This window comes from Carettochelys insculpta, chromosome 22 (assembly GCF_033958435.1).
Source record: "Carettochelys insculpta isolate YL-2023 chromosome 22, ASM3395843v1, whole genome shotgun sequence".
NCBI classification, from domain to species: Eukaryota; Metazoa; Chordata; order Testudines; family Carettochelyidae; genus Carettochelys; species Carettochelys insculpta.
In genome coordinates, this window is record NC_134158.1 from 5,979,184 (window position 1) to 6,003,837 (window position 24,654).

A 24,654-nucleotide genomic window follows, 5' to 3' on the forward strand; every position below is an offset into this window, starting at 1 on the left:
CGAGTTCTCCCGCCCCCGTGAGAACCCACCTCTGGGAGGGGCAGAGCCTGTCCTGCGACAGAGCTGTGCACACGAGCGTGTGTTCATGTAAGTCGCGTTGCTCGGGACTGGCGTTTGTCTAGTGACAGAGCTGGGGCGCTCTGGTCTCTCACACGTCCCTAGAGCTGGGGTCAAGGTCACGTTACAGAGTCGCTGCACAGCCCGAGGAGGCTCTTTGTGCGTCACACGTGGAAGGAGCTTCACCGCGTGGGGGAGCTGGGAGGGGCAGGGCCCTGCAGCGACAGGCAGAGCTCTGGAGGGGCCGAGGGGGCAGGGTCTGGAGGCAGGGGAAGCCACCGGGGGTTGCTCAGAATGAGAAGGGAGTTGGGTCCCCTCAGCACCAGCTCTGGGCCAGGCGGGCAGAGGCTGGGCTGGGTTAAAGCTGCTGCGAGGCTGGAATCACATGGGGTGGGGGTGGGGGTGGGGGCTCTGCTGTCTGGGCCCAGCCCTGAGCCCCAGCCGCACCCTGGCCCCTCTCCCGCTGCTCCTCGGCCTGCAGGGGTGGGAGTGGGAGGCTGGGAGCGGAGGGGCCGGAGCTGCAGGGAGACATGGGGGAGTCAGTGTGTGTGTCCTGCCCTGGAGGAAGGGAGGTGCAGGAAGGCACTGGGGGGGGCAGGACCCTCTGGAGGATCCTGTCCCCTAATTTTCACCCTCCCCCATGGCCCTTTGATCTCCCCAGTGCCTGGCCCAGAGCCCAGAACCAGGGGTTCCAGGAGGATTTTGAAACAAGAGCTCTGCACAGAAGCCAACCAGCTCAGCCTGAGTCACTGCACACGGCCTCTTTGCTGCCCTGGGACTGAGCCACGTGCTGCAGCCCCAGACAAACCACAGTGACTAAACCAGGAAGCCAGAGCACTGACCCAATGCCAAACCATGTGTGGGACAAAACATAAAGGGCATTTCTCAGCCAAGACACAGCTGTACGCCCGCTGTGGGACACTGGGGTGGGGGGTTCCTGAGCGTATATCTCATCCGCCAGCCCTGGCCGGTTGCAGTGCTGTGATAACAGCCCTGGGAGACCTCTCCCTGCAGGTCTGGCCAGTGAGACTATTTTAGACAACATGAGTTAGCTACATCTGAGCTGGCTCAGTGCGGGGCCAGCTCGTGAGTCATTCTGAGCTGGGACTCAGCAGCTGCAGTTTCATTTCCTCTGGGAGAGTCATGGAGTCGGGTTGCTTCCAAGTGTTCAGCGCTCAGTTGCCTCAGCTACCATCCTGTGATTTCAGCTGTCAGTCTCAGTATCTCTCAGGATGGAGCCTCACCCAAAATACAGACTCCAGCATAGACTCATACAATCACAGGGCTGGAAGGAACCCCAGGAGGTCATCGAGTCCAGGCCCCTGCCCAAAGCAGGATCAACCCCAACTAAGCCATCCCAGCCAGGGCCTTGTCAAGCCGGGACTTAAAAAGCCCTCTAGACGATGCATTTCACCGCTTCGCCACCCACCTGGGGAAATAGTTTTTCCCAATATCCAACATACACCTCTCCCTCTGTAACTTCAGACCATTATCCCCTTGTTCTGCCATCTGTCACCACTGAGAACAGCCTCTCCCCATCCTCTTTAGAGCCCCCCGTCAGGAAGTTGAAGGCTGCTATCAAGTCACCCCTCAGTCTTCTCCTCTGCAAACGAAATAAGCCTAAATCCCTCAGCCTCTCCTTGTAGGTCATGTGCTCCAGCCCCCTAATCACTTTTGTCACTCTCCGCTGGATCCTCCAATGCGTCCCCAGCCTTTCTACACTGGCACAGAGTGAGCAGAACTGGACGCAATACTCCAGATGCGGCCTCACCAGGGCCGAGTAGAGGGGAATAATAACTTCTCTTGATATGCTGGAAATGCTTCTCGTAATGCACCCCGATATGCCGTTAGCCTTCTTGGCTACAAGGGCCCACTGTTGACTCATGTTCAGCTTCTCATCCATTATAATCCCCAGGACCTTTTCTGCTGCACTGCTACTTAGCCAGTTGATCCTCAGCCTGTAACTATGGTTGGGATTCCTCCATCCTAAGTGCAGGACTCTGCATTTCTCCTTGTTGAGCCACATCAGATTCCTTTTGGCCCAATCCTCCAATTTGTCCAGGTCTCTCTAGACCCCCTCCCTACCCTCCAGCGTGTCTACCTCTCCCTCCAGCTGAGTGTCATCTGCGAATCTGCTGAGGGTGCAGTCCATCCCACCATCCCAATTATTAATGAAGGAGTCGAACAAAACCAGCCCCTGGACCAACCCTGGGGATACTCAGCTTGATACCGGCCGCCATCCAGACATAGAGCCTTCGATCTCTACCCATTGAGGCCAACCATGGAGACAGCTTCCTATCACCTGCAGTCCACTTATCCAATCCACACTTCTTTAACTGGCTGGCAAGGCTACTACGGGAGACTCTATCAAAAGCTTTGCTAAAGTCCAGGTATATTACATCTACCGCCCTCCCCATCTCCACAGAGCCAGTTACCTCATCATATAGGGCAATCTGATCTGTCAGGCATGACTTTGGTACATCCACCCGGACTGTTCCTGATCACTTTCCTCCTGTCCAAGTGCTTCAGAATGGATTCCCTGAGGATCTCCTCCATGATTTCTCCAGGGAACGAGTGACACTGACTGGTCCCCTGACTCTTCTTCTCCCCTTTTTAGTGATGGGCACTACATGTGCCTTTTCCCAATCGTCCGAGACCTCCCCGATCACGGTGAGTTTTCAAAGATACCCGCCAATGGTCTGCGATCACATCAGCCAACTTCCTCAGTAACTTTGGATGCATTAAATCCGGACCCACGGATTTGTGTGTGTTTAGTTTTTCAAAACAGTTCTTAACCTGTTCTTTCCCCACTCAGGGCTGCCCAGCTCCTTCCCATGCTGTGCTGCCTGCCCAGTGCAGCACTCTGGGGGCTGACCTTGTCTGTGAAGCCAAAGGCAAGAAAACCCACATTTTTTCAGCTTTTTCCACATCATCTGTCCCTAGGTCACTGTTGGAAACTCGGCCTCACTAGGGAAACAAAGCAAGGGGGGTGGCGGCTATTCTGCATCTGGGAGGGGCCTTGAAAAGGTTTTGGGGTGAAAATTTGGCTACAGGAGTGACAGCCACCATGGCGACTGCCCTGACAGCCCCATCCTCTCCTGGGACCCCAGGCCTTCTGCATCCTACTTTGGAGAGATCTCCTGCCCTGACCAGGCCAGGCCAGGCTGATGTCAGCACCCAACCAGCACCCAGGATGAGCTGGCTTGGACTTTAACAGAAAGGACAGCAGCTCCAGCCCATCTCCACTGACTGCTCCTCTCTTCCCTAAAAGGACGTGTGCCATCTGCGATCCCATCCGAGGAGCTCTCAGACTGACGGGTGGAGGGAGCAGGTGCCCATCTCTCTTCCCAGTAAAAGGAAACGGGGGAGCTATTGCCACAGATCGGTGGCTCCCAACTTCGGCAGTCACACGGCACACTTCAGGGAGACGCTTCCACAGCACAACCACTTTTTTCAGCTGAATCTGCTCACAAACATCATGTTTACTCAAACGTACCAGGGCTACCGTCTTACTGCAGAGGTTGGCAACACAGCAGTACCCTCGGTAAACGCTTCGATATCCAGCAGCCAAGGAACCGGGAGGTTGCTGGACATTAAAATACTCAGTTAATGGAGGGGGCTGGGGCGAGGCCCAGGCAGTGGTCAGCGGCCCCCAAAGAAGAAAATTCATCTCCTCCCACCCCCAAGCGCCAACTCCCCCTCACCTTTTGGTGGGGACAGCAGGAGCCGTTTGCGGGGTGGTGGAGGTGGCTGAGCAGCGCGAGGAGACACTTGCGGGGTGGCTGACTCCAGGCGGCAGAGCCCGCTCAGCCTCGGGGGGCCTTGCGCAGCACCCTGGGCCGGTCTGAAGGAAAGCAAAGGAAGCTGCGCCACGGCTCAGGGTTTGCCGCTGTTACAGTTACCTGAGAGCTCCGGCTGATCGGATACTGGGTGAACAGGAGTTTACTTTACAGTAGACCCCCGAGAGATGCACATTCGAGTTACGTGTATTTCGGGTTAACGTCGCTGAGTGATGGGGAGCTGGTGCCTGGCGCTGGGCTACCTGCCACTCAGAGCAAGAGCGACCCCTGCACAAGCTGGGGGTCCACTGTGCAACCACCTAAACAAGGCCAGAGGCTACAAGGAGGCACAGCTGAGCGGACAGAGCATCGGCCTGAGAAACCCGGGCTGTGAGCCCAGTCCCTGAAGGGGCCATTAGCGGGCTGGAGCCAACAGACTTCACAGAAACCCCCTGCGGGAGAGGCGCTCGGCCCCGCGGGGGAGGGGACGGGACGGGACTCGGGGGCCTCCCAAGGTCCCTTCCGGCTCTATGAGATCGGCCCCGGGACACCGAGCGCAGCCCCGGGCCCGATCCGCTCCGCTGCCGGCTCAAGAGTCACCGCCCCCCGCCCCGCCCCGAGAGCCGGACGGGGCATTTACCGGCGGGCCAGGGCCGCCTCCGGCTGCAGCCGCCTCCCTGGGGGCCCCTCCCGCCCCGGAGCAGACGCGGCGTTTCACTTTCGCAGCGGCTGCAGATAAAACCCCGCGGCGCCGCCGCGCGCTGCAGTCCGTGGCCCGGGCCAGGTGAGCGGCGCTGCGCGGAGGGGAGGGGAGGGGAGGGGGCCGGTCCGGTCCGGTCCCGCTCCCCTGCGACGGGCCGGGCGGCTCCGGCGGGGGCGGGGGGAGGTGACGCGGCTGCAAAGCGGGCGGGGTCCGCTCGCTCCCCCCTTCCCCTGCAGCGCCCCCGGGTCGAGCCCTGCGCGCTGGGGCCGGGGCAGAGCGACCCCCCCCCCCGGGGCTGGGCCCGGCCGCTCGCTCCGCTCCGCGCGGGGCGGGTCTGAGCCCGTGTCCTGCCGAGACCCCCTGCGGCCCGGCCGGGGTTCGGGTTCGCGGCCGGGCGGGGGGCGCCGCTCTTGCGCCGTGTGATGGGGGGAGCGGGACTGTGTCGATTTCCAGCCGGCCGAGGCAGCCCCAGCCCCTCCCCCATTGCGCCCCGGGGCGGGCGGGCGGCGGAGCCGCTTCTCCCGCGGGGGGTGTCCTGAGGCCGTTGGTTGGTTGGTTTAAACAATAGCTGCGCTCGGAGACCAATGAGCCGCGCCCCGCCCCCCGCCAGCGAACAACCCATTGTCCTTCCCGGCACAGCGAGTCTGCGGGCGGCGGCGGCGGCGCGGGGGGGAAACACGCCCCCTAATGCCATTGTGGTGAAACAATGGGCTGTAATGGCGCGGAGGGAGGGGGCCGGCCGGCCTGTGCCGCGCGGTGCAACGGAACCGCCCCGTGAGGGGCGCGAACAGATTTCAAGCCAGTCCCGGGTGTTGCGTTAATACCGTAATACGCTGGGGGAGGTGGGGGTTGTGCCGGGGTTGCCCAGGGCCCCGCCCGTTCCCAAGCCGCCCCCGCCTGCAGGACTCGCTGCCCGGACGTCGCCTGGGTCCATCTTTTCCGACTCCTGCCTGGGCCTTTGTAAGGACAATGGGACCCTGCATTGTTCGAACCCACCTCCGTGTTACCCAGTAGCCTGCAGTGGGAGGGGCCCTGAGCCCACCTGCGCCACGTACCCGCCGCAGCGTGTAACCAATGGGGCGGGGGAGTCCGTCTCTGGGCGGGTTATTCCATTGTTGGCCAGTGCAGGGGGGGGTGTCTGGCCCCTCCCGTAGAAGCAGCTGGTGCTGGCTGCAGTTGCAGGTGGGCTGCGCCCTGCAGGGCTGCGCAGCGGCTGCTCACTGCTGTCCCAGGGCCCTGCCGGGGATGTCTGCGTCAGCTGCTGCTGCTCTCCTGGCCCTTGTCCTGCCAGGGGTGCAGGGACCCCACGGGGTGTCTCCCTGGGGCAGCAATCTGGAACTGCCCATCCACGAGAGTTATTCCAGGTTCTCAAGCTGAATCCTAATGGTTTCTTGTGCCCATTTGCATAAGAGGCACTGATTGTTCCTGCCGGTTCAGGGGTGACTGGAACTACTATGAACAGGTAAAACCAGAGCTGGGGCTCTGGCCCACTGACCACAGTGGAGCGATGGCCAATTTCACCTGCTGGGGGTCTGGCCTTAGTGGTGCTGCCCCAGGTCACACCAGCCGGGGGTCTGGCCCCCTTCTCTGTGCATGGAACGGACCCCAGCCCGGCACGTGCTTCCCTGTGCCTGTCTGGTGCTCTGGGACCCTGCAGGTGACAATCGGTGCAGAGAAACCAGCGTAGCCTCAGCTCTGTCAGCTGGGGCTGGGCAAATAAAACACCAGCCAGCCTGAGCGACTCAAACTCTCTCCTCAGGAAACCCTCGAACCCACACCCCACCAGAGGCCAGTGAAGAGAACCAAGGCAAAGATGACTCTGTGACCTGGAACTGGTTTGGTCAGCACCTGCTGAGGCCTGGTTGACCCTGGCGATAAAAGGAGCACCAAGGAGAGATTTGAAACAGTTCATTCAAACACAGCTCAGACCCAGCCTGGCTGGTCGGAGAGTTCGGGCAAAACTCACCATCAAATTGTATTTAAAAGGGGTTTTCCCAGATCACCCCACTTAGCCAAACTGCGCCTGGGCTGTAATTGAGTGAGCTGCTTCGAGACTGTCCTTGCAGAGGGCTCTGCTGGCCCAGCCAGACCCAGGGGCACCAGGGCGTCGCTACCGCTGGCTGCAGAGAAGGGATTCCAGTGAACATGGCGCCAGTTTTCAAGCCCACCAGGGTTTTGGAGAAACGAGAGATGAGGAGCGGGTCGTGTGCTGCTGAGAAGACGGAGCCAGACCCACTTCTGGGTTCCCAGAACACCCCATGGGCCCGAGACGGAGACACTTGTGTTACCATCACTTCCCAGGGTGGGAAGAGAAGCGCGACTGGTCCTACAGGTACAGCCCGAGCTGCCCCCAGGGGTCCTCTCACCTCCTTTTCCCAAATGGCTCTCACAGGGAGGGCCTCTGTGTCCCTCTAGTGGCTGGTCCGTGTAAAGGACACTGGAGTCAGCCAAGGCCTTTGGCTCTGTCTTGAGATCAGTGATCAATGTTTCCCAATGTAATAGTGGCAGCAAGGTGGCCGCGTCAGTCTGTGTCCTAACAAAACAAACCAGCAGTTCTGTAGCGCTGTAAAAACAAACAAAACAGTTTCTTAGGGCTGTGTCCGCACTTGAACCATCTGTCGGCAGGGAAATCTGGACAGAACCTCTGGCATCAGATTGCATCTATACACACAGCTCGCTCTGTGGACAGAGCCGCCAGACTGCACTGCCCTCTGGCGCCAGCAAGCGGAATGGCGGCTCTGCAAAGAGGGCTGCCCGCCAAGCAGAAGCCGCCCTCTGTCGCCAGAAGCATCTACACGGCACCTCTGGCAGCAGTCTGAGAGCTTGTTATGCCTCAGATCTTTGAGGGATAACGCTATCGAGGCGAATGCGGAGCTCTGTTGAGCTGTTGCTTTAAGTGTGTAGATGCCCCTGAGTTCTGTCGACAGAAGGCCCCTTCTGGGGCCCAAAACTCTAGTGTAGCCCCAGCCTAGGTGATTTGAAACATTGGCGTGTCCCTTTCGGGACTTTGTCTTATCAGTGTCCCCATCCCAGTGCTCATCTCCTGAGTTTTAGTCATTTATTTTCTGCCACGTTCCCCTTGAGTCCTTTTGAGACCAGCAGTGGTAGAGGTGCCACGCTCTGGAAAACGCTGCTTTGGTCCACCTGCGTCAGTCCCTGCCTCGTCGCCTCACTAGCGCTGATCCCACGCCCACCCACGTCTGCTGGGTGGGAAAGGCTTTTTCAACATGGCTGATGCTTCTCCGCCACGATTTTTTGTTCCAAAGTGGTGTGGGGTGTCATGGCGACAAGTTACGTTGGGAAGAGTTGTGCTTTTGAAGTAGGAGAATAGGGTTTGGATTCAAAATGTTACGTTCCCCTCCCCTTCTCTAGATACACATGTTCCCTGGAACCAGTTGGAAGGGAAAACGTGAAATCTGAAATTGAAACCCACTTTTTTTCCTGCTTTAAGGCAAAAGGACCTTTCCTCACCGGGAAGGAACATTTCCATGTCCTGCTCTCTACGTTTCTCTGGCTTAACTTGCAAAGTATCCTCCCACCCTTATGCTTTAACCCTGCTCCAGCTGCTGCTGCTAATCCGTGCAGGGCCCAGTCCTCCCGGCCACAGCAGCAGCATGAGCATTTGTGACTTTTGTGACAGGTTTCCTGGCTGGGTTGAAATCAAGGGCACGTCGCTGGGCAGTTCAGATCCTGGTTCTCAACCTCATCCTGAGCATCCTCCTCCTCATCTTCATCACAGTCCTCCTCACAGCCCAGCCAGGTGAGTGCAGCGCCAACACCGACCCCACCTCCGCACCTTTGCAATCGATGTTCGAAACATCACAACCTCACCCACTTCTCTCCCTCCCCTGCCTCCTCCCCCATCTCCACCCCGGCTGACCCCTCGGTGTTTCTGTGGGGTGTTCTGATCCCCAGTGTCCAAATCCACCATCCACCGGCTCACCCCGCTGTCAGCCAAACTCACGTGGCTCCCCAGAGCCCTGAGTCACTGTTACCCCGGCCTGGCAGGAGGGGCTGTACCTAGGCCTGGCTGTCAGCTACCTGCCCCCACCAGCCTCCTTTAAGTAGAACTGAGAGAGTGAGCTGGGAACAGCAGCAAACGCAGCCGGAGCACCCGGCCCTGGCCCTGCACTCGGCTTTGCTGTGGAACAGGCCCAGGCCCTGTCTCTCGGGGGGGCTGCTGGCTCCATGGGAACCGGGATCTGAGCTTCCCTGGAAGTCCCCCGGCTCCCCCTCCGTGAAGGGGCCCAGAGGGTCTTTGCCCCTCTGCTGTTACCGTCAGAGATACCAGCACCACCTGCTGGCTGGCTGCACCTATTCTGTATCTGGCCTCACCTGTGGGTGCTCAAAGCAATAGCCCCGTTGGTGGATGTTTATAAGGATCTCACTGGCTGGTTGATACCAATTGCAGCCTCGGCCCCTCCAGCCTTTTTTCAGAGCACAGTTTTGAGCCCAGCCCATTGCCCGGGTGTTGCTCCCCACACGCCAGCCTGGCCAGCCAGAGGGGGCAGTGCCTGATGTGAGGTGCAGTCGTGTCTCGCTGGCAGCGGCTGCAGGGGACAAAACTGGGGCTGCAGCAAAGGAGCCCAGGGTTGGAACGTGGCTCCACATTCACAGCTGGTGTCACGGGGGTGGGGGGCACAGGGGCCTCTGTTAGAGGGGATGAGCTTGCTAAGGTGGGTGGCTTCCATGTTAGTGTCAGTGTCAGTGTTTGTGGGTGGGGCGGGGGGAGGCTGTTCCCTTGGCTACAGCGGCAGACGGGCAGATCTCTCACCTGCTACGTTCTCCTCTCCAGCAGGGACATGTGAGCTGTGCCCAGCTGGTGCCGCCTGCCCCGGAGCCGCCTGCCCCGACGGCTGGCTCGGGTACCTGGGGAAGTGTTACTATTTCTCAGAAGTTGAAGCAAACTGGACCGACAGCCAGAACAACTGCTCTGCCCACGGCGCCTCCCTGGCTGTGATCGACACCCCGCAGGAACTGGTGAGACAAGTTCCTGGGCTCACAGGGTGGGGGTGACAAAGGCAGCCTAGGCTGGGCTTGTCCTGGGGCTGCCAGGGCCCCAGATGCGGCTTGAATTTAGGACAACTTCCCATCCTCCGTGCAGAATGCTCCAGCCGCTCTTTGGCCTGTCTGTACACGCGGACGACGTGTTGGAGCGGTGCAGGTTAGCACACTGTCAGCTCCCAGGGAATTCCCAGCAGAGGAATCCAGCCGGTTCCCAGACCCATTTATGTGACAGAAGCAGCGTTGCTAACCCAGGCATTGGAAGATATGCACCATCAGAAAGCACAACGCCATGAGCCTGACTTTAAAAACCAGCTCTGGGGGCTTCTAGTTTGATTTTTAGTGTTGACCCTTTGGGAGTTTTCCTCACTATCCTTGAGGGTTGGAAACATGTACGGCCCTGGCTCCAGGAGCTGGAGGTTAAGAAAAGCACCAAAAATACATGTGACTCTCAGTAAAAATTGCAGGATTTGGTCAGAATGCCAAAGGCCTGGAAAGCAGCTGAGAGCAGAGCCAAGGGACTGCTACATAGCAGAGCCCGGCCGAAATTTGCAGTTTCCAGTCTAAGAGATTCAGGGTAAAAACAAATGTAGTATCAGGGTTCGGGGTCCCCCAAGCTCTGCACCCCGTCTGCAGGCAGGAGTGATTCTCACTCCGCAGGAGAGCAGCGGGTTTATTAGCCGACAGGACACAGCGTTGTAGAGAGGGGTCAGTACAACAGGCAGGGACAGCCAGCCCAGTCCATGTTGGGGAGAGGAAGCCCCGAGGGGCCCCCGGAGCCAGGGCCTTGCCCCCTCCTTGGTCTCATTCTCTCGCAGCCCAGACTCACTGCTTCCCAACTCCCAGTTCCAATTCAAACTCCTCAGGCTCCACCTCCTCCTTTGTCTGTAGCACAAAGGTGTCACCTGGTTGGCTCGGTTACCCTCGGCAGGAGCCTCCCACCCTCTGAGACACACGCCTATCCCCCACTCCATCACATCTCTCCCCCCTTCCAGACCACACTGAGCGGGGTCACTCAGCCGGTGACCTGGGGAAATTTGGGGCCTTCCCCACAGGATAGGGCATTGGCTGTACCTTTGGTGCTCCCCTTGATGTTACCACCTTCATGTCATAATCCTGCTCGGGGGGGCTCCAAGTAAGGAGCTTGGTCTTGGCCCTTTTCATGTGATGTAGCCGGACAAGTCCCTTTAGTTTGCTCAAGTTGGTTGGTCTCCCTGCTTCGGTCTCTGGTCCATCAGCCACGTTCTCAAGTCGAGGCAGGCAGAGCCCATACAGCTGCTGCAGCACCAGCAGATCAAATGGCTCTTCTCTGGTCTGGGCCTCTGCCCTCTCTGCCCACCAGTCCATCCAGCTGCTCCAGCACATGTTTGGAATTCAGTTACAGTCCAATAAAGGAAGGTACAAATGCTTCCACCCTTGGCATTTAGCCAGACCACCAAAATGGTTGTGTGCGTCAGTTTCTCCTTCCATGCCACACAATAGGTTTGGAATATCCCTTCTCATGGGAGAGGTTGCAAGACTAGTTACAGGGAACAATGGTGATATTTCAGAATTACAAACTCCTTCAACATACAATTCATGCTTCTACATCAATGTCGCCGTGTTACATGTTTTTTTCCCAAACATTCAGTACATGGTACAATTCTACAGCTTCTGGTAGTAGCATCCATCAGTTACGGCAGTCAGCATGAGTAACAAGAACAAACCCATTGCAATTACACATTTACATTACTCTTAAGTATACCACAACCTTTGTGTAACATCCTGGAGAATCTGGCATTTTGGGGCTAAATGACTGAGGCCTTTCTTTGCACCATCAAGTTCTAATCTCTCTTGCTCCTTGGGGTGGAAATCTGATCTCTCTCTCTCTCTCTCTCTCTGGGTGCACCCTCCCTTCTAACAAGAGCTGGGCCATTGATGATCTCAGGGAGACTTCCCTCTCCCAGCCAGTCTGGAAATTTGCAAACCAAACTGGTTTCTAAAAGTTGTTTTGTGAGTCCCAGACACAGAATGCACATGAAGGAATCCCTGTTTATCCCTTACTGGCCCACCAGGCCCAAAGCTCCTTTGTCCTTCTGCCTCCCTGGGGAATCAGAAGTGGAGTCCAGTATGAGAATATAAGTGTTTCCACCAGATGGGGAATTGCTGGTGCTCTCCTGCATCCTACAGAGTGACTGTGCATCTGTTTTACTTGGTTATCACAGGGCTGCTCACGTTCCCTGATAGTTTTTGCTTTACATGGACCAACTTCCAATTCCTGAGAAACCTTTACCCTGCCTGCTTTGGACCCTTGCAGAGCACAGCCAGTGGTTTCACTCTCAGGCAGGTCCTGGCCATCAGGAGCTGAAACAAACTTCTCCGCAGGCAGAGGGCTGGCTCTGGCTGTTACAGACAAGCACTTCTTCTGTTCACTCTCCTTCCCTTTCCTCTCATTTTCTGCAGTCCCAACAGATGGATCAGGAAAAGTTTCAGGGAGAGTCTCTTAAGAGCTCCCTCAAACAACTCACCCCTGTCTACCTCCACGGGGGCACTGCTCCCTTGAGCCGCAACCAGCTCCTGGGTTTTCACCTATGCCCAGGATCACTTCTGGCCCATCAGGCAGATTCCCACATAATGCCCCTCCAGGCAGACAGCTAGGACCACCAGACAGAAGGTCAGGGTCCCTTTCCTCCCTTCTGCTACCAGCTTCTTTATCTTCATCAGTCAGCGTAACTCCATTGCCAGTCTACTCTTCCTGTGTCCTGGCTAGAGGATGACTCTGGTAGGACAGAGTCCTCTAACCCCTTCCAGTAACACCTCAGCATCAGGCAAAGAACAAGTACTAGAATCATCTGGCCTCTGGGATTCCCTGATGATACTAACTGGATCAGACCGAGTTAATGCATCATCCTCCGTGAGAGACACAGAGGTAGGTCCACCTCCCATCTGGGCTTCAGCTGCCCTCAGATCCACCTCTGGGATCTTGGCCCCATCTCGAGCTCCCACAGGCTCAGACAGAATTCACTTCCCTGGAGCAGAAGCACCTTTCTTGCACCAAGGACCAGCGTCCTAATCAGGGTTGCCACTGCCCATCCCAGAGCCATTCCCTCTGTTCCAGGCCCCATGGCTGGATTCAGAGTCACACCTGGAATGCTCTTTCCAGGTCGTTCCCTCTCCAGCCACCCCAGGCTGGGGAATCTTCCTCAAACGATGGACTAGTTTCCTCGTTGGCACCTGTTTCAAATGCAGGCGCTGCTCTCTCCCCAGGCTGCTGCTGTTCAACACAGACAGAAAATCGGAGACACTATCTCCTTTGTCCCAGCCCCCCTGGCTGGTCTCAACACATGCCCAGAAGGCGAAGCAGCTTCTCTCACAGACAATTCCCAGTGGACAAGCTGCTTTCCTGCACAGACACACAGGCACCTTCCTTGGCCCAGGCCTGCCTTGGCCACTAGTAGATGATGGGTTGGAATTGCCCCTTCCCTCCTTGAGCTGCAGCAGGCCACTCAGTTCAGAGCTCCATGCAGTCCAGGGTTCCCTGCCCCAATCTGGATTCACCCCTGCAGGAATTTCCTTAACCCTCAGCTCTGCCACTGCACATCCACGCTGCCTTGTCCAGCTCCTTTAATCCCTATTTGGTTTCCAGGTGCTGCCACTTCACAGTGGAGTTGCTGAGTGTGGTTGCAGGCTCTCAGGCTGATGCCCTCTGCACCCTACGATTCCTGGAAGAATCTCTTCAGTGTGCCAGGCACCTTGAGGGTCAAAGCTCCCCGGGGTTAGGCCGTAGGCCCTTCCGCCCTCTGGGACTGTCTCCAACAGACTCCCAGAGGAACCCCTTCAGTGTGACACCCACTCTCAAGGACCACAACCACACTGTCTTGGGAAGAACTCCTTCAGCGTGTCAGCCTCCTTGCGGGTCACTTGTTCCTGGGGGTTGGGCCCTCGGCCCCTCCACCTTCTGGGACTGATTCCAACGGACTCCTAGGAGTAACCCCTCCTCGGGTGTGACACCTCTTCTCGAGGACCACGATCGCAGTTGCTCGGGTTTGGTCGCAGGCCCCTCCGCCTTGGGGAACTGCACCTCACTGCCCTTCAGCACACCTGGGTCTTGCTGGTCCCACCTCTTCCTCCTGGACCCCCGTCACTTACTGCTGGATGCTCCATCCTTGGGGTGCAGAACATCCCATTCCTGACACCAGTGTGGTGGGGTTCGGGGTCCCACAAGCTCTACACCCCATCCGCAGGCAGGAGTGACTCTCGCTCAACAAAAGAACAGTGGGTTTATTAGCCAACAGAACACAGCGTTGTATAGAGGAGTCCGTGCAGCAGGCAGAGACAGCCAGCCCAATCCATGTTGGGGAGAGGAGGCCCCGAGGGCCCCTCAGAGCTGGGGCCTTGCCCCCTCCTTGGTCTCGCTCTCTCCCACCCCAGACTCACTGCTTTCCGACTCCCAGTTCCAATTCAAACTCCTCAGGCTCCACCTCCTCCTTTGTCTGCAGTACAAAGGTGTCACCTGGTTGCCTCGGTTACCCTCAGCAGGAGCCCCATAGCCTCTGAGAGAGACACACGTATCCCTCACTCCATCACACAGGTTCAGGATAAGAGGCTGAAATAACTCACCTTTTATTTTCCTGTTCAGTTCCATAAAGGTGTGAAACGGTCCGGTGTGGACACTTGGTAAGATCAATGTCTTTTGACATGCGCACATGAAACCAGTTTGGTTTGTCAAACCCAGACCTTCTGGGTCAGTATGGTTCAGCACTGAACGTCCTCTGGTTCCGTCTGGGTACTGTAACTTGTGAGATTCACTGCCCTGCTCTGAGTGCTGGCAGCTGTGTCTGGGCTACATCTCCCAGAATGCACTGTGGTAGGTCAGCCAGTAGGAAACGAGCAGGATGCAATCTAAGCGGCTATTTCCCCTTAGTTCTCCAGCCTGAAGTACTTATTACAATGCTTCTGCGGTGAACAGCAGCTCCCTGCACACTCGCAGCCATGAGCACGTAAAGGCGCTCCTAGGGGAATGCATGAACGCTGTACCCAGCCCTTCCTGTGTTACATGTAGGGGCTACATTACTCTTGCCATGGCCATTTCAAAGATTACTAATGAGGTGCTGAAATGCATATTCAGCACCTCATTAACACGCCGCCGGCTGCAGCTCTTCGAAATTGCTGCTTTTCGCTGCAGTGTGGCTCGTCCAGACGGGCCCTTTTCGAAAGGACGCCGGGAGCTTCAAAATCCCTTTATTCCTATCACCAGATAGGGGATTTTGAAGTTTCTGGGGCCTTTTCGAAAAGGGCCCCCATCTGGACAAGCCGTGCAGCAGCCAGAAGTGGCAATTGTGAACAGCCATGGCTGGCGGCATGCTAATGAGGTGCTGAATATGCATTTCAGTGCCTCATTAGTAATCTTCGAAATGGCCATTTGCATGACAATTTCAAAGATTTGGGCTAGTGTAGACACTGCCAGAGTGACGGAAGAAATGATGGAAGAAGATTAAAAACTACAAGTAACCAGGAGATTAAAGAGGTCAGAAATAATCTGTTTTAATTGCATTGCTAAGCAGTAATAGAATACCAATTTAAAGGTATTATAAAATGTTATGGGTGTTTTCCTACATTTTCAAAGAGATCAATTTCAATTACAACACAGAATAGAAAGTGTACACTGCTCAGTTACGTTTTTATCACACATTCTTGCACTGTAAAAAGAGAAATGGTGCTTTTCCATTCATCTCATACACGTGCTATACTGTAGTCCCTTTATTTTGAAAGCGCGACTTTAAAAATGCAGGCTCTCTAACAGGTTTCCTGTTTGAGTGCAGTGATATAAAACAAGTCTACAAGTCCACTCAGACCTGCTTCTTCTTCAGCCAATCTCTAAGACAAACAAGTTCACAATTATAGGAGATGATTCTGCTCACTCCTTAGTGTTACCTGAAACTGAGAACAGGTATTCATGCACTTGTAATATAAAGTGCTCACTGAAACTTTGTTCTGTGTTGCAATTGAAATCGATGTATATGAAAATGTAGAGAAACATCCAGAATGAATACATTTTAATTAGTATTTGGCTATTGATTAAAAATGTGATTAAATCAGCAATTGTTACTATTTTTAATTATAGTTAATTTGCTTTGCATTAATTCCTTGAGTTAACTGTGTTTTAATTGACAGTTGTAATAAAGATGCAAGCCAATGCATTTTAAAGGAACAAAGCCATTTACTCAAGGCAATGCATTTTAAAGGAACAAAGGAGTTTCTCACCAAAAGTCTAGTGCAGTTTGTGCTGGTTGGAAAACCAACAGGACTGGACCATTCACCCTGTTCAATGATGCTGCTTTTATCTTTAAATTGATCACCTTCCTGTAAGTGGCCATGGAGAGAGAGTGATGAGCTCACTGTCACTATTCTTGTGTATCCCACCTCATTTTGCCCATTCCCCCACCAGGCTACAGATAAGCAGAAACGTGTGTGTGTGTGTTTTTTGAAGCATTTCTGAGAGAAAATACAAATTCTTGGTTTACAACTTCTCATTGCTGAAAAATAGTTGCTTAAATGATAGCCCCTTTGTGTTTGATATCTGCCTGGGGTTGCCAGAGTTGTGGTCTCTGGTTTGTGGGCGTTCCCTACACTTGACAGCATATTTCAGTAACTTATGCAGCAAAATCTCCCATATTGTCATGAAGTGATATTATACATATTTCACCAGAATCATAATATTCAGCAGATTATGAATTTTCAAAAGATTGCTCACAAGGCAAACTTCACACACAATGTAACAACCATCTAGAAATGGTGAATAGGGGATATAGGGTGTCACCAAAACCATAGTGCATGACAGGAGATGTAGTTGGCAGCAGTCCAACCCGTAGAGGAGGCTGGAGGTATGAGGCATCCTGGTAATTCAGCGTTGAACTGATGTAAACAAAATTATTGCTCAGCGCAAAATTGGAAAAAAGTCAGTGACAGTGACATTTATCTGTGGGAAAATTCATTTTTGCCGACAATACATTTTTCTCTCAAATTTTTGATGGAAAGTCTCCATCCAGCTCCATTTGATACACAAGACTGGACTTGGCATGATGCCCACACAGGGATAACTGCCCTGTAGTTCATGGAGCAGACAAGTGCTGCTTGAGAGCCTGGATTGTCATTTATCGGTGTAGAATTCTCAGCCTGGTCCACCTGCTCAGTGCCCTGCTGGTAGCTCAGAGAATCAGGGCACACCTGAAATGGTGCATAATACAGATGTAATATAGTCACTTCCCTTTTTAACAGACTTTCCTGATGTGCTATAAAGGCCGTGCCGATTATTGGATCGGCCTGTGGAGGGAACCAACTCAACCCTGGAAATGGACCAATGGTACCGAATTCAATAACTGGTGAGTTCCTTTTAGTTTTGTTAGCTCAGTAACTGTGTGTGGTTATAGCCGTGTGGTTATAGCCCTGGGCTGTGACTTGGGAAATCTGGTTCACTTCATGGCTCTACCCACCTCGTGCTGTGACCTTTGGGCACATTGCTCAGGGCCAGATTTTTGCTGTTGGTTTAACCTACTCTAATAACTTTATTACCATTTTTTTTTTCCAGGTTTAAAATCGTGGGACGAGAAAAGTGTGCTTTTCTGAACCGCAACGATATTGCTAGTTCAGGCTGCTCCAGGGAAGGCCGCTGGCTCTGCAGCAGAGCAGGACAGAAACCAGGAAGCTTAGCAATGTGACTGTGATTTGGATGAGCAATGCACTGGATATGCATCCCATCATACCTGGCAACAGCTACTTTGGCTAGGCGCTGTGGAAATGCACAATGGAGCAGAGGGCATCTTGGGAATGTGGAAAAGCTCCTAACAGCACCTCTTTGCCTCCCAGCCGTAGAGGGGCTTCTGACTGTTTTTTTGCACCATTTGTGAAACTGTCATTTGTTGCTGCGCTCTCCACATCTGCTGTGAGAAATCAGGGATCTCACACTTTGCTCCTGTGCTCTTCAGGGTTGTGAGGACATAGTCCATTGCAGCAGAGCTAGTGTTGAACTTACTGTTGGAGGGAGAGGACTTGGAGGTAGACAACACTGAGTGAGAGGGACAGCAATGACCTGGCACTGCATTTGGCTATTTCAAAGCACGCGTACAGGGCAGACTGTCATTTTTGGGCTCGGGAAACCAGCACGGTGTGGCAGGGTGTTACTGTCATGCATGTGTGGGATGAAGACCAGGGACTAAATAACTTTGGGAAGTGCAAAACCACCTGCTTGGAGCTGTGTGCTGAGCTGGCCCCTGAATTGCGGCGCGAGGCGAGTGAGTGAGAGCTGCTCTCTTGGTAGAGAAGCCGGTGGCAGCTGCTGGGTTGAGGCTGCGGATTCCTGCTTGCTACTGACTGTTGCGCATCAGGTTGGAGTGGGTGATAAATTGCACTTGGCTGCACAGGACTGTGCCCCTGGGAAATGGGGGTGACACAGTGGCTGACTTTGCTCCTCTACCATTCGAACAGGTCACTTCTGCAAGTGATGGGACACAGCTCCCCATGGTAGCACCGCTCACCTTGCCAAAACAAGTGGGAGTGGGACATCTCCGGAGCGCTTCAGCCTGCTTGGACGTAAGGTGTAGCCGTGCAGGGCTAAGCCAGCTCCCAGAACCACCCCTCCCTCCTTTGCTTCTCTGACTCCCCCCACCATCCCTCTGCCCTCCTCAAGGCAGAGCCACTCACCCCCCTCTCTTCCCCTGCTCCACATCCAGTTGCTGCTGAGTGTCCATGGGCCTCAGGCCTGGACAGCAGTTCTTGGCTGTCTACCACATCAGGCGTCCCTGCTGCGAGTCCCACCTCCTCGTCCAGCTCTGCCTCTTCATCCGCTGGGTTAAGTCCTCTTTCTGCTGCCTCAGGGCCTTCACTAGCACCCACAGGGCTCTTGCCTGGGGACAGGGGCTCCCCCCACGATTGTGTCCAGTTCTTCATAAAGCAGCAAGGCTGAGGTGCAGCACTGGAGCGATGGTTTCCCTCCCTCATCTTTGGGTGAGACTTGCCGCTGCTGTGCAGTGTGTTCCAATCAGCCCCCTTCTTAACCAGGGAGGAAGAAACGTGGCTGAATGTGTCCAAGTTCTACATCGCTGACTCCTCACCCCACACACGGATACGATCCCAAGCTCTGGGGCGTGCCAAGTGGTTGGAGCCATAGCCAGCTCGGCCTGCCTGAGAACAGGCTGTGAGCACATTCTGCGCTGAGCCAGCCCGCAGGACGTGGATTTTAAAAGTTCCCAGGTGTGCAAGGGGCAGAGGGCAATTTCTGTTTACCTGGCTGCAGAATGGCCGAGTTCAAAACGCTGCCCTGAGTGATGGCCTGGGGCATGGTGGGAAACGTCCAGCTGTGCAAGAAAGTGAAAAAAGCTCCAGTGGCCCATACTGCGTGGTGGGGGAGCAGTAAAGGGAAGGGGAAAGAGAAAAGTCCCTGGTGGGGTGGAAGTTTTTTTATTCGCAGAACTAGGCAGGGGTCTGTGACTCTTGGGGCATTGGAGTATAAATGCTGGCAGGAGGCTATGTCAAAAAATGGTGTGTTTGTGAATTGTGGTGCCAGGAGAGCGAGTGAGAGCTGCTCTCTTGGTAGAGAAGCTGGTTGGCAGCTGCTGGGTCGCGGCTGGTGATTCCCGCTTGCTACCGACTGTTATGCATCAGGTTGGAGTGGGTGTGGACTCTTACCCCTCTTATTAATATTGTTGATTCATAGAACAAAAGAGCTGGAAGAGACCTAAAAAAGCCATCGAGTCCAGCCACCTACCCAAGGCAGGACCAAACCCATCAGGTCAGCCCTGCCGGGGCTCTGTCAAGGTGAGACTTAAACACCTGCTGGGATGGAGACTCCACCACTTCCCTGGGTTGACCATTCCAGTGCTTCACCGCCCTCCTCGTGAAAAAGTTTTTCCTAATGTTCAACTGGACCTTCCCAACCTCAACTTGAGACCATTGTTCCGTGTTCTGCCATCCGTGACCACTGTGAACAGCCTCTCTGCAGCCTCTCTGCAGCCTCCCTTCAGTAAGTTGAAGGCTGTTATCAAGTCCCCCTCAGTCTTCGCTTCTGCAGACTAAACAGTCCCGATTCCCTCAACCTCTCTTCATACGTCATACGCTCCAGCCCCCTAATTATTTTGGTCGCCCTCTGCTGGACCCTCTCCAGTGTATCCGCATCCTTCCTATAACTGGGGCCCAGAACTGGACACAGAACTCCAGATGCCGCCTCACCAAAGCCGAATAAAGAGGAACAATCACTTCTCTGGATCTCCTGGCAACGCTCCTCTTGATGCAACCTAATATGCCATTAGCCTTCTTGGCTACACCGGCACATTGTTGACTCATGTCCAGCTTCTCGTCCACTACAACTCCCAGATCCTTTTCTGCAAAACTACTACCGAGCCAGTTGGACCCCAGCCCGTAACAATGTTTGTCCTTATTGAACCTCATCAGATTTCTTGCAGCCCAGTCTTCCAATTTATCTAAGTCAGTCTGGTCCCTGTCCCTGCCCTCCAGCGTATCTACCTCTCCCCCTAGCGTAGTGTCATCCACACACTTGCTGAGGGTGCAATCCAATCCCCTCATCCAGGTCATTGATAAATGTTGTTGTTTGTTTTAATATTTATTAATTAGTGATGTTTATTTTAATAATTAGTAATTATTGTGATTAAAAGGCCTTAAGGTGTAAATAGTACTTATTTTTTATAAAGTTTATTAATAGAAGAACAGGAGAAGAACAATTAAAGATACACTGGTGTTTACGACACAAGCAGGGAGAATGTGTAACCAGGGATGACCTGGAACACAGAACACTGATTTTTTTTTTTCCTTTTTGATTATGCTGTTGCTGACCTCACAGCTAAAGATGTGGAGTTTCCAGGGCCAAGTGGGGGCTGACGAGACCTATCTCTTGGTGATTGTTGCCAGCATTTACAGTGGGGACCCTCTACCAGAGGTTCCCCTAATTCCTGTGTTCCTGAGGGCAATTTTGGTTTCAGGTTACATTTATTGAGGCCATTTTACTGCTCCTGGGAGCTGTTACTAATGACTGGGGCCTGATCCCCTAGCCGGGTGAGGTCTCACCTAAGCCAAGTCCTCCTGGAGCATGGAGGTATTTAAACGATCTGGTGTACAGATGTTGCGGGCGGCCCCCGTATCTTTTTTGGGCTGGCAATGGCAGCGCTCAGCTGTCCTATTGAGTGTCCCCAAATGGCAACCTTAAGGTCCCTTGTCCTCCAGCTCGCAATGAGTGACTGACTGATAAGGTTTTTTATACTTATATTCTGGGGTTTTCCCTTAAATAATATTGGTTGCTTCCCATGCTATTTTTGGCTTATTTTACTTTATTGCCTTATGTTGCTCAACTGACTTTATTTTTTGCTTTGTGTCTTATCTTTGCTGTGAGGATAGCTTTTAATTGGTGGCTGAAAGGCTGGTATGATCACCTGCTCAGGCACCCTTATCCCCATTGGCTAGCCTCTGCTTATTGTATCAAAGAATGAGAGCAAATTTTAGATTTTATAACATCAGCAAGTATAAAAACACAGCTTAACTGGCAAAGTTTTAACAGAATATGGCTTCCGTAGCTTGCAGTTGGATATGGGGTTTAGCATGTTTCCTGTGTGGCTCTAGCCTTTGCTTGCTGTTCAGGTTTCTGAAACCCGGGGTCTGGCTTTGAGTTCTGGAGCCTGACAGCCACAACAAGTGGGAGTGGGACATCTCCAGGGCACTTCAGGCCTGCTTGGATGTAAGGAGTAGCCATGCAGGGCTAAGCCAGCTCCCAGAAACAACCCCCCATTTGCTTCTGTGATTTCCTCCCCTCTGTACTCTTCAAGACAGAGCCACTCACCCCCCTCTCTTCCCCTGCTCCACGTCCAGTTGCTGCTGAGTGCCCGTGGGCCTCAGGACTTGAGAGCAGTTCCTGGCTGTCTGCCACACTCAGCGACCCTTCTGTGAGTCCCATCTCCTCGCCCAGCTCTGCCTCTTCACCTGCAGTTTAACCCACCAGAAGACGTCCTCTTTCTGCTGCCTCAGGGCCTTCGCTAGCACCCACAGGGCTCTTGCCTGGGGACCGGGGGTCCCCACCCTCCCACCCTTGAGTCCAGTTCTATAAAGCAGCAAGGCTTGGGCGCAGCACCAGAGCAGCGGTTTGCCTCCCTCACCTTTGGATGCGACTGTCTCTGCTCCTTCTCCAAAGTTCCCAGGCGTGCAAGGGGCAGAGGGCGCTTTCTGTTTACCTGGCTGCAGAATGGCAGAGCTCAAAACGCTGCCCTGAGTGATGACCTGGGGCATGGTGGGAGACGTCGAGCTGGGAAAGAAAGTGAAAAAAGCTCCAGTGACCCACACTGCGTGTTGGGGGGGAGCAGTAAAGGGAAGGGGAAAGAGAAATCCCTGGTGGGGCTGGAAGTTTATTTCCAGAACCAGGCAGGGGTCTGTGACTCTTGTGCCATTGGCATGTAAATGCTGGAGGAGCCTGTGGCAAAAACCTGTGTTTTTTTCTGGATTGAAGTGGCCAAAGTACAGATGCTGTGAACCTCAGGTTCTTCATTTATTGGAACCTGCAGCCATGTTCCACGGGCGTTAAAGGGATAAATAAATTGTTTTCAAAGTTAAAAGAGCTGGGCCCTTCCTGATGGGATGAGGGGGGAGCTGGGGCCTGCCCAGTCTGAGAGCAGCCCCAGGGTTTGGGTTTAATAACACTTGGAGTCTGTCCCTTCAGTCAGCCAGGGGGGCTGCTGCTATTTTACCCCAGCATCTTCATCAATATTCCTTTTGCTGCCTGCATGCATCTACCTTCTGGCCTGGGGAAACCCCTTGTTATCCTACAACCAGCAGCACCGTGATGGTCTGGCTGTGGTCCCTGGAGGGCGATGCACATAACGTGCTATCCGAGCAAGCTGCAAAGAACGGAGCAGACGGTCTCCCAAACTGGTGGTTTATTTTATAATTATAGATTTCACCAAGCCAGTCACCAACCAGCGTCCATTACTCCTTCTGTGTGCAGGAGCCTTTCTGTGAGGTCTATAGCACGGGTCTATTGTCATAATATGAAACACAATATACCCTAATAGCCTGTTGGTCCAAGGAAATATCATGGTGTGGTATCATAGGGGGCTCTGTGACCAACTCGCTATATCACCAATCTAGGCAGCAGTGTATAGGTCACAATAATGGATCCATTAACTGCCGGAAGATGGTGGCTGTCCACACAGGCCAGCAGGTGTGGGGCAGAGAAAGCTGGTTTCTCTCTAGAGCCGTGTCTACATGTGCCCCAAACTTCGAAATGGCCACGCAAATGGCCATTTCGAAGTTTACTAATGAAGCGCTGAAATGCATATTCAGCACTTCATTAGCATGCGGGCGGCCACGGCACTTCGAAATTGACGCGCCGTGCGTCTCGTCCAGACGGGGCTCCTTTTCGAAAGGACCCCGCCTGCTTCGAAGTCCCCTTATTCCCATGCGCTCAGTAGGTGGGGTCCTTTTGAAAAGGAGCCCCGTCTGGACGAGCCGCGTCAATTTCAAAGTGCCGCGGCCGCCCGCATGCTAATGAAGCGCTGAATATGCATTTCAGCGCTTCATTAGTAAACTTCGAAATGGCCATTTGCGTGGCCATTTCGAAGTTTGGGGCACATGTAGATGTAGCCTAGATGTCCTCTTTGGGGGAATCTGCCACTACCCCTTTGTCCGGTCTAGAGTAGGTAACGTAACTGGCTTTCCCCAGCCGGGACGAGAGCACAGCAGGAGCGCCGGGTTAGCTGAGTCAGTTGTGTATGTTCGTCCTGGCTGAGCTCTGGTGGGACTCCTGAGTGACTCCCCGCTGGGGGAAAAGGGGGAGGGGCTGTCAGGAAGCCCTCGTGGGCTTTCCCAGCCCTTGGGAGGTCCATGGGAAATTCTGTCTTCTTGTTGCTGTGACACACAAATAACAGGCCCCCACCTCCGGTGGGACCTGCCCTCAGCCTTTGACTTGGACGATGGAAACAACAGAAGAACCTGGTCTCCAGGTCAGATATCTGTAGTGGGGTCCCTGATTATACAGCCGTTTTTGAGCTTGCTGGCCTTGCAGCAGGTGCTCTCTGGCAAAGCCCCTGAGTATCTCGAGCTGTCCCTGGAGCTGTAAGAGATTATCGGATGCTGAGCCTGGGACTCAGGTCTCCTGCTCCGCTGGAGGCTCCTGGTGGAGGTCTGGGATACCCCTGAGATCACCCCCAAAGGAGCTGGAAAGGGGAAAACCTTGCAGGGGCCTCTGGTGTTACATGTGATGCAAAGAGCAGCCTGGGAATCACCTGTCCCGGTGCTGCAGGCTGGTGTCTGTGAACAGCATTACCTGCACAGCTCAGCTAAACCATTCCACGGGGTCCCCCTCGCTGAGGGTAATAAATGGATGTCGTGTGAGAGGGGCTTTCCAGCACGTAACCCTTCTGGCCCATGGAATTGGCTGCAACAAGGGCTGCATTTAATAGCTGGGGGGCGGGGGGGTTCTCCAACATACAACACGAAACCAGCTCAAGCTCTGTTCTTGTGACCTGGGAAATTCACCCCTCCCCCCGGGTGCCTGTGGGCGCCAATGCTTCCCCACTCACAAGCATGGCCCTCTGAGGGCAGAAAAGGAACTTGCAACCAAAGGTCCCTTTGACAGGCCTGTCCCTTCTCTGATGCAGCAGGTCTTTGCCCACGAGCACTTGTGCCCCATAATATCTATTAGTCTATAATGTGCCCCAGGACTGCTCGTTGTTTGTGCAGATACAGACTAACAGGGCCGGCCCTCTGGTACTTGGCCCTTCTCTGCATCCCTCTCACAGCTAGTGCCAAGCCAGAGCATCTGCTGCCCTCGGTTCATGCACGGCGAACGCCTCTTATCACCCCATTCCTAACAATAAGGAGACCAGGAGCCAAAATGAGCCACAAGTGACAATTTGAGGCAAGCAATCCCATCATGCTTGACACCCAGGCGGGGTGGGCGAGCCCATGCCCGTAAGATGAGCTCGTGAAGTTCTGTTCCACAGCCCACCAGTAGATGTCCGTAGAGCTCATCCAGAACCCGCTGACGAGTCAGTTACACCTCTCCTTCGTTAATGCAGATGAGAACTTGGATCCTCTAAAGCTCTTGTGTCGCCTGATCTAAAGGTTATGAATAAACAT

At 54.2% G+C, this 24,654-nt stretch overlaps 1 protein-coding gene across 3 annotated transcripts; it reads left to right on the forward strand.

Moving 5' to 3' along the window:
• The first annotated feature begins 4,317 nt into the window (after window positions 1-4,317).
• Window positions 4,318-18,771, forward strand: LOC142024938 (uncharacterized). Of its 3 annotated transcripts, none has more exons than XR_012648533.1 (6): window positions 4,318-4,620; window positions 6,299-6,871; window positions 8,180-8,299; window positions 9,335-9,519; window positions 13,169-14,199; window positions 15,697-16,793. XR_012648533.1 is itself a non-coding variant. In XM_075017304.1 (6 exons), the coding sequence occupies exons 2-6, from the start codon at window positions 6,685-6,687 to the stop codon at window positions 17,238-17,240; spliced, it is 726 nt and encodes a 241-aa protein (XP_074873405.1). In that variant the 5' UTR covers window positions 4,369-4,620; window positions 6,299-6,684; the 3' UTR covers window positions 17,241-18,771. The 3 variants fall into 3 exon arrangements, 2 of the variants coding, with proteins under 2 accessions (XP_074873406.1, XP_074873405.1); XM_075017304.1 differs by lacking the exons at window positions 13,169-14,199; window positions 15,697-16,793 and adding exons at window positions 16,801-16,904; window positions 17,111-18,771 and having other exon boundaries at window positions 4,369-4,620; XM_075017305.1 differs by lacking the exon at window positions 15,697-16,793 and having other exon boundaries at window positions 13,169-14,690.
• The last annotated feature ends 5,883 nt before the right edge of the window (window positions 18,772-24,654 follow it).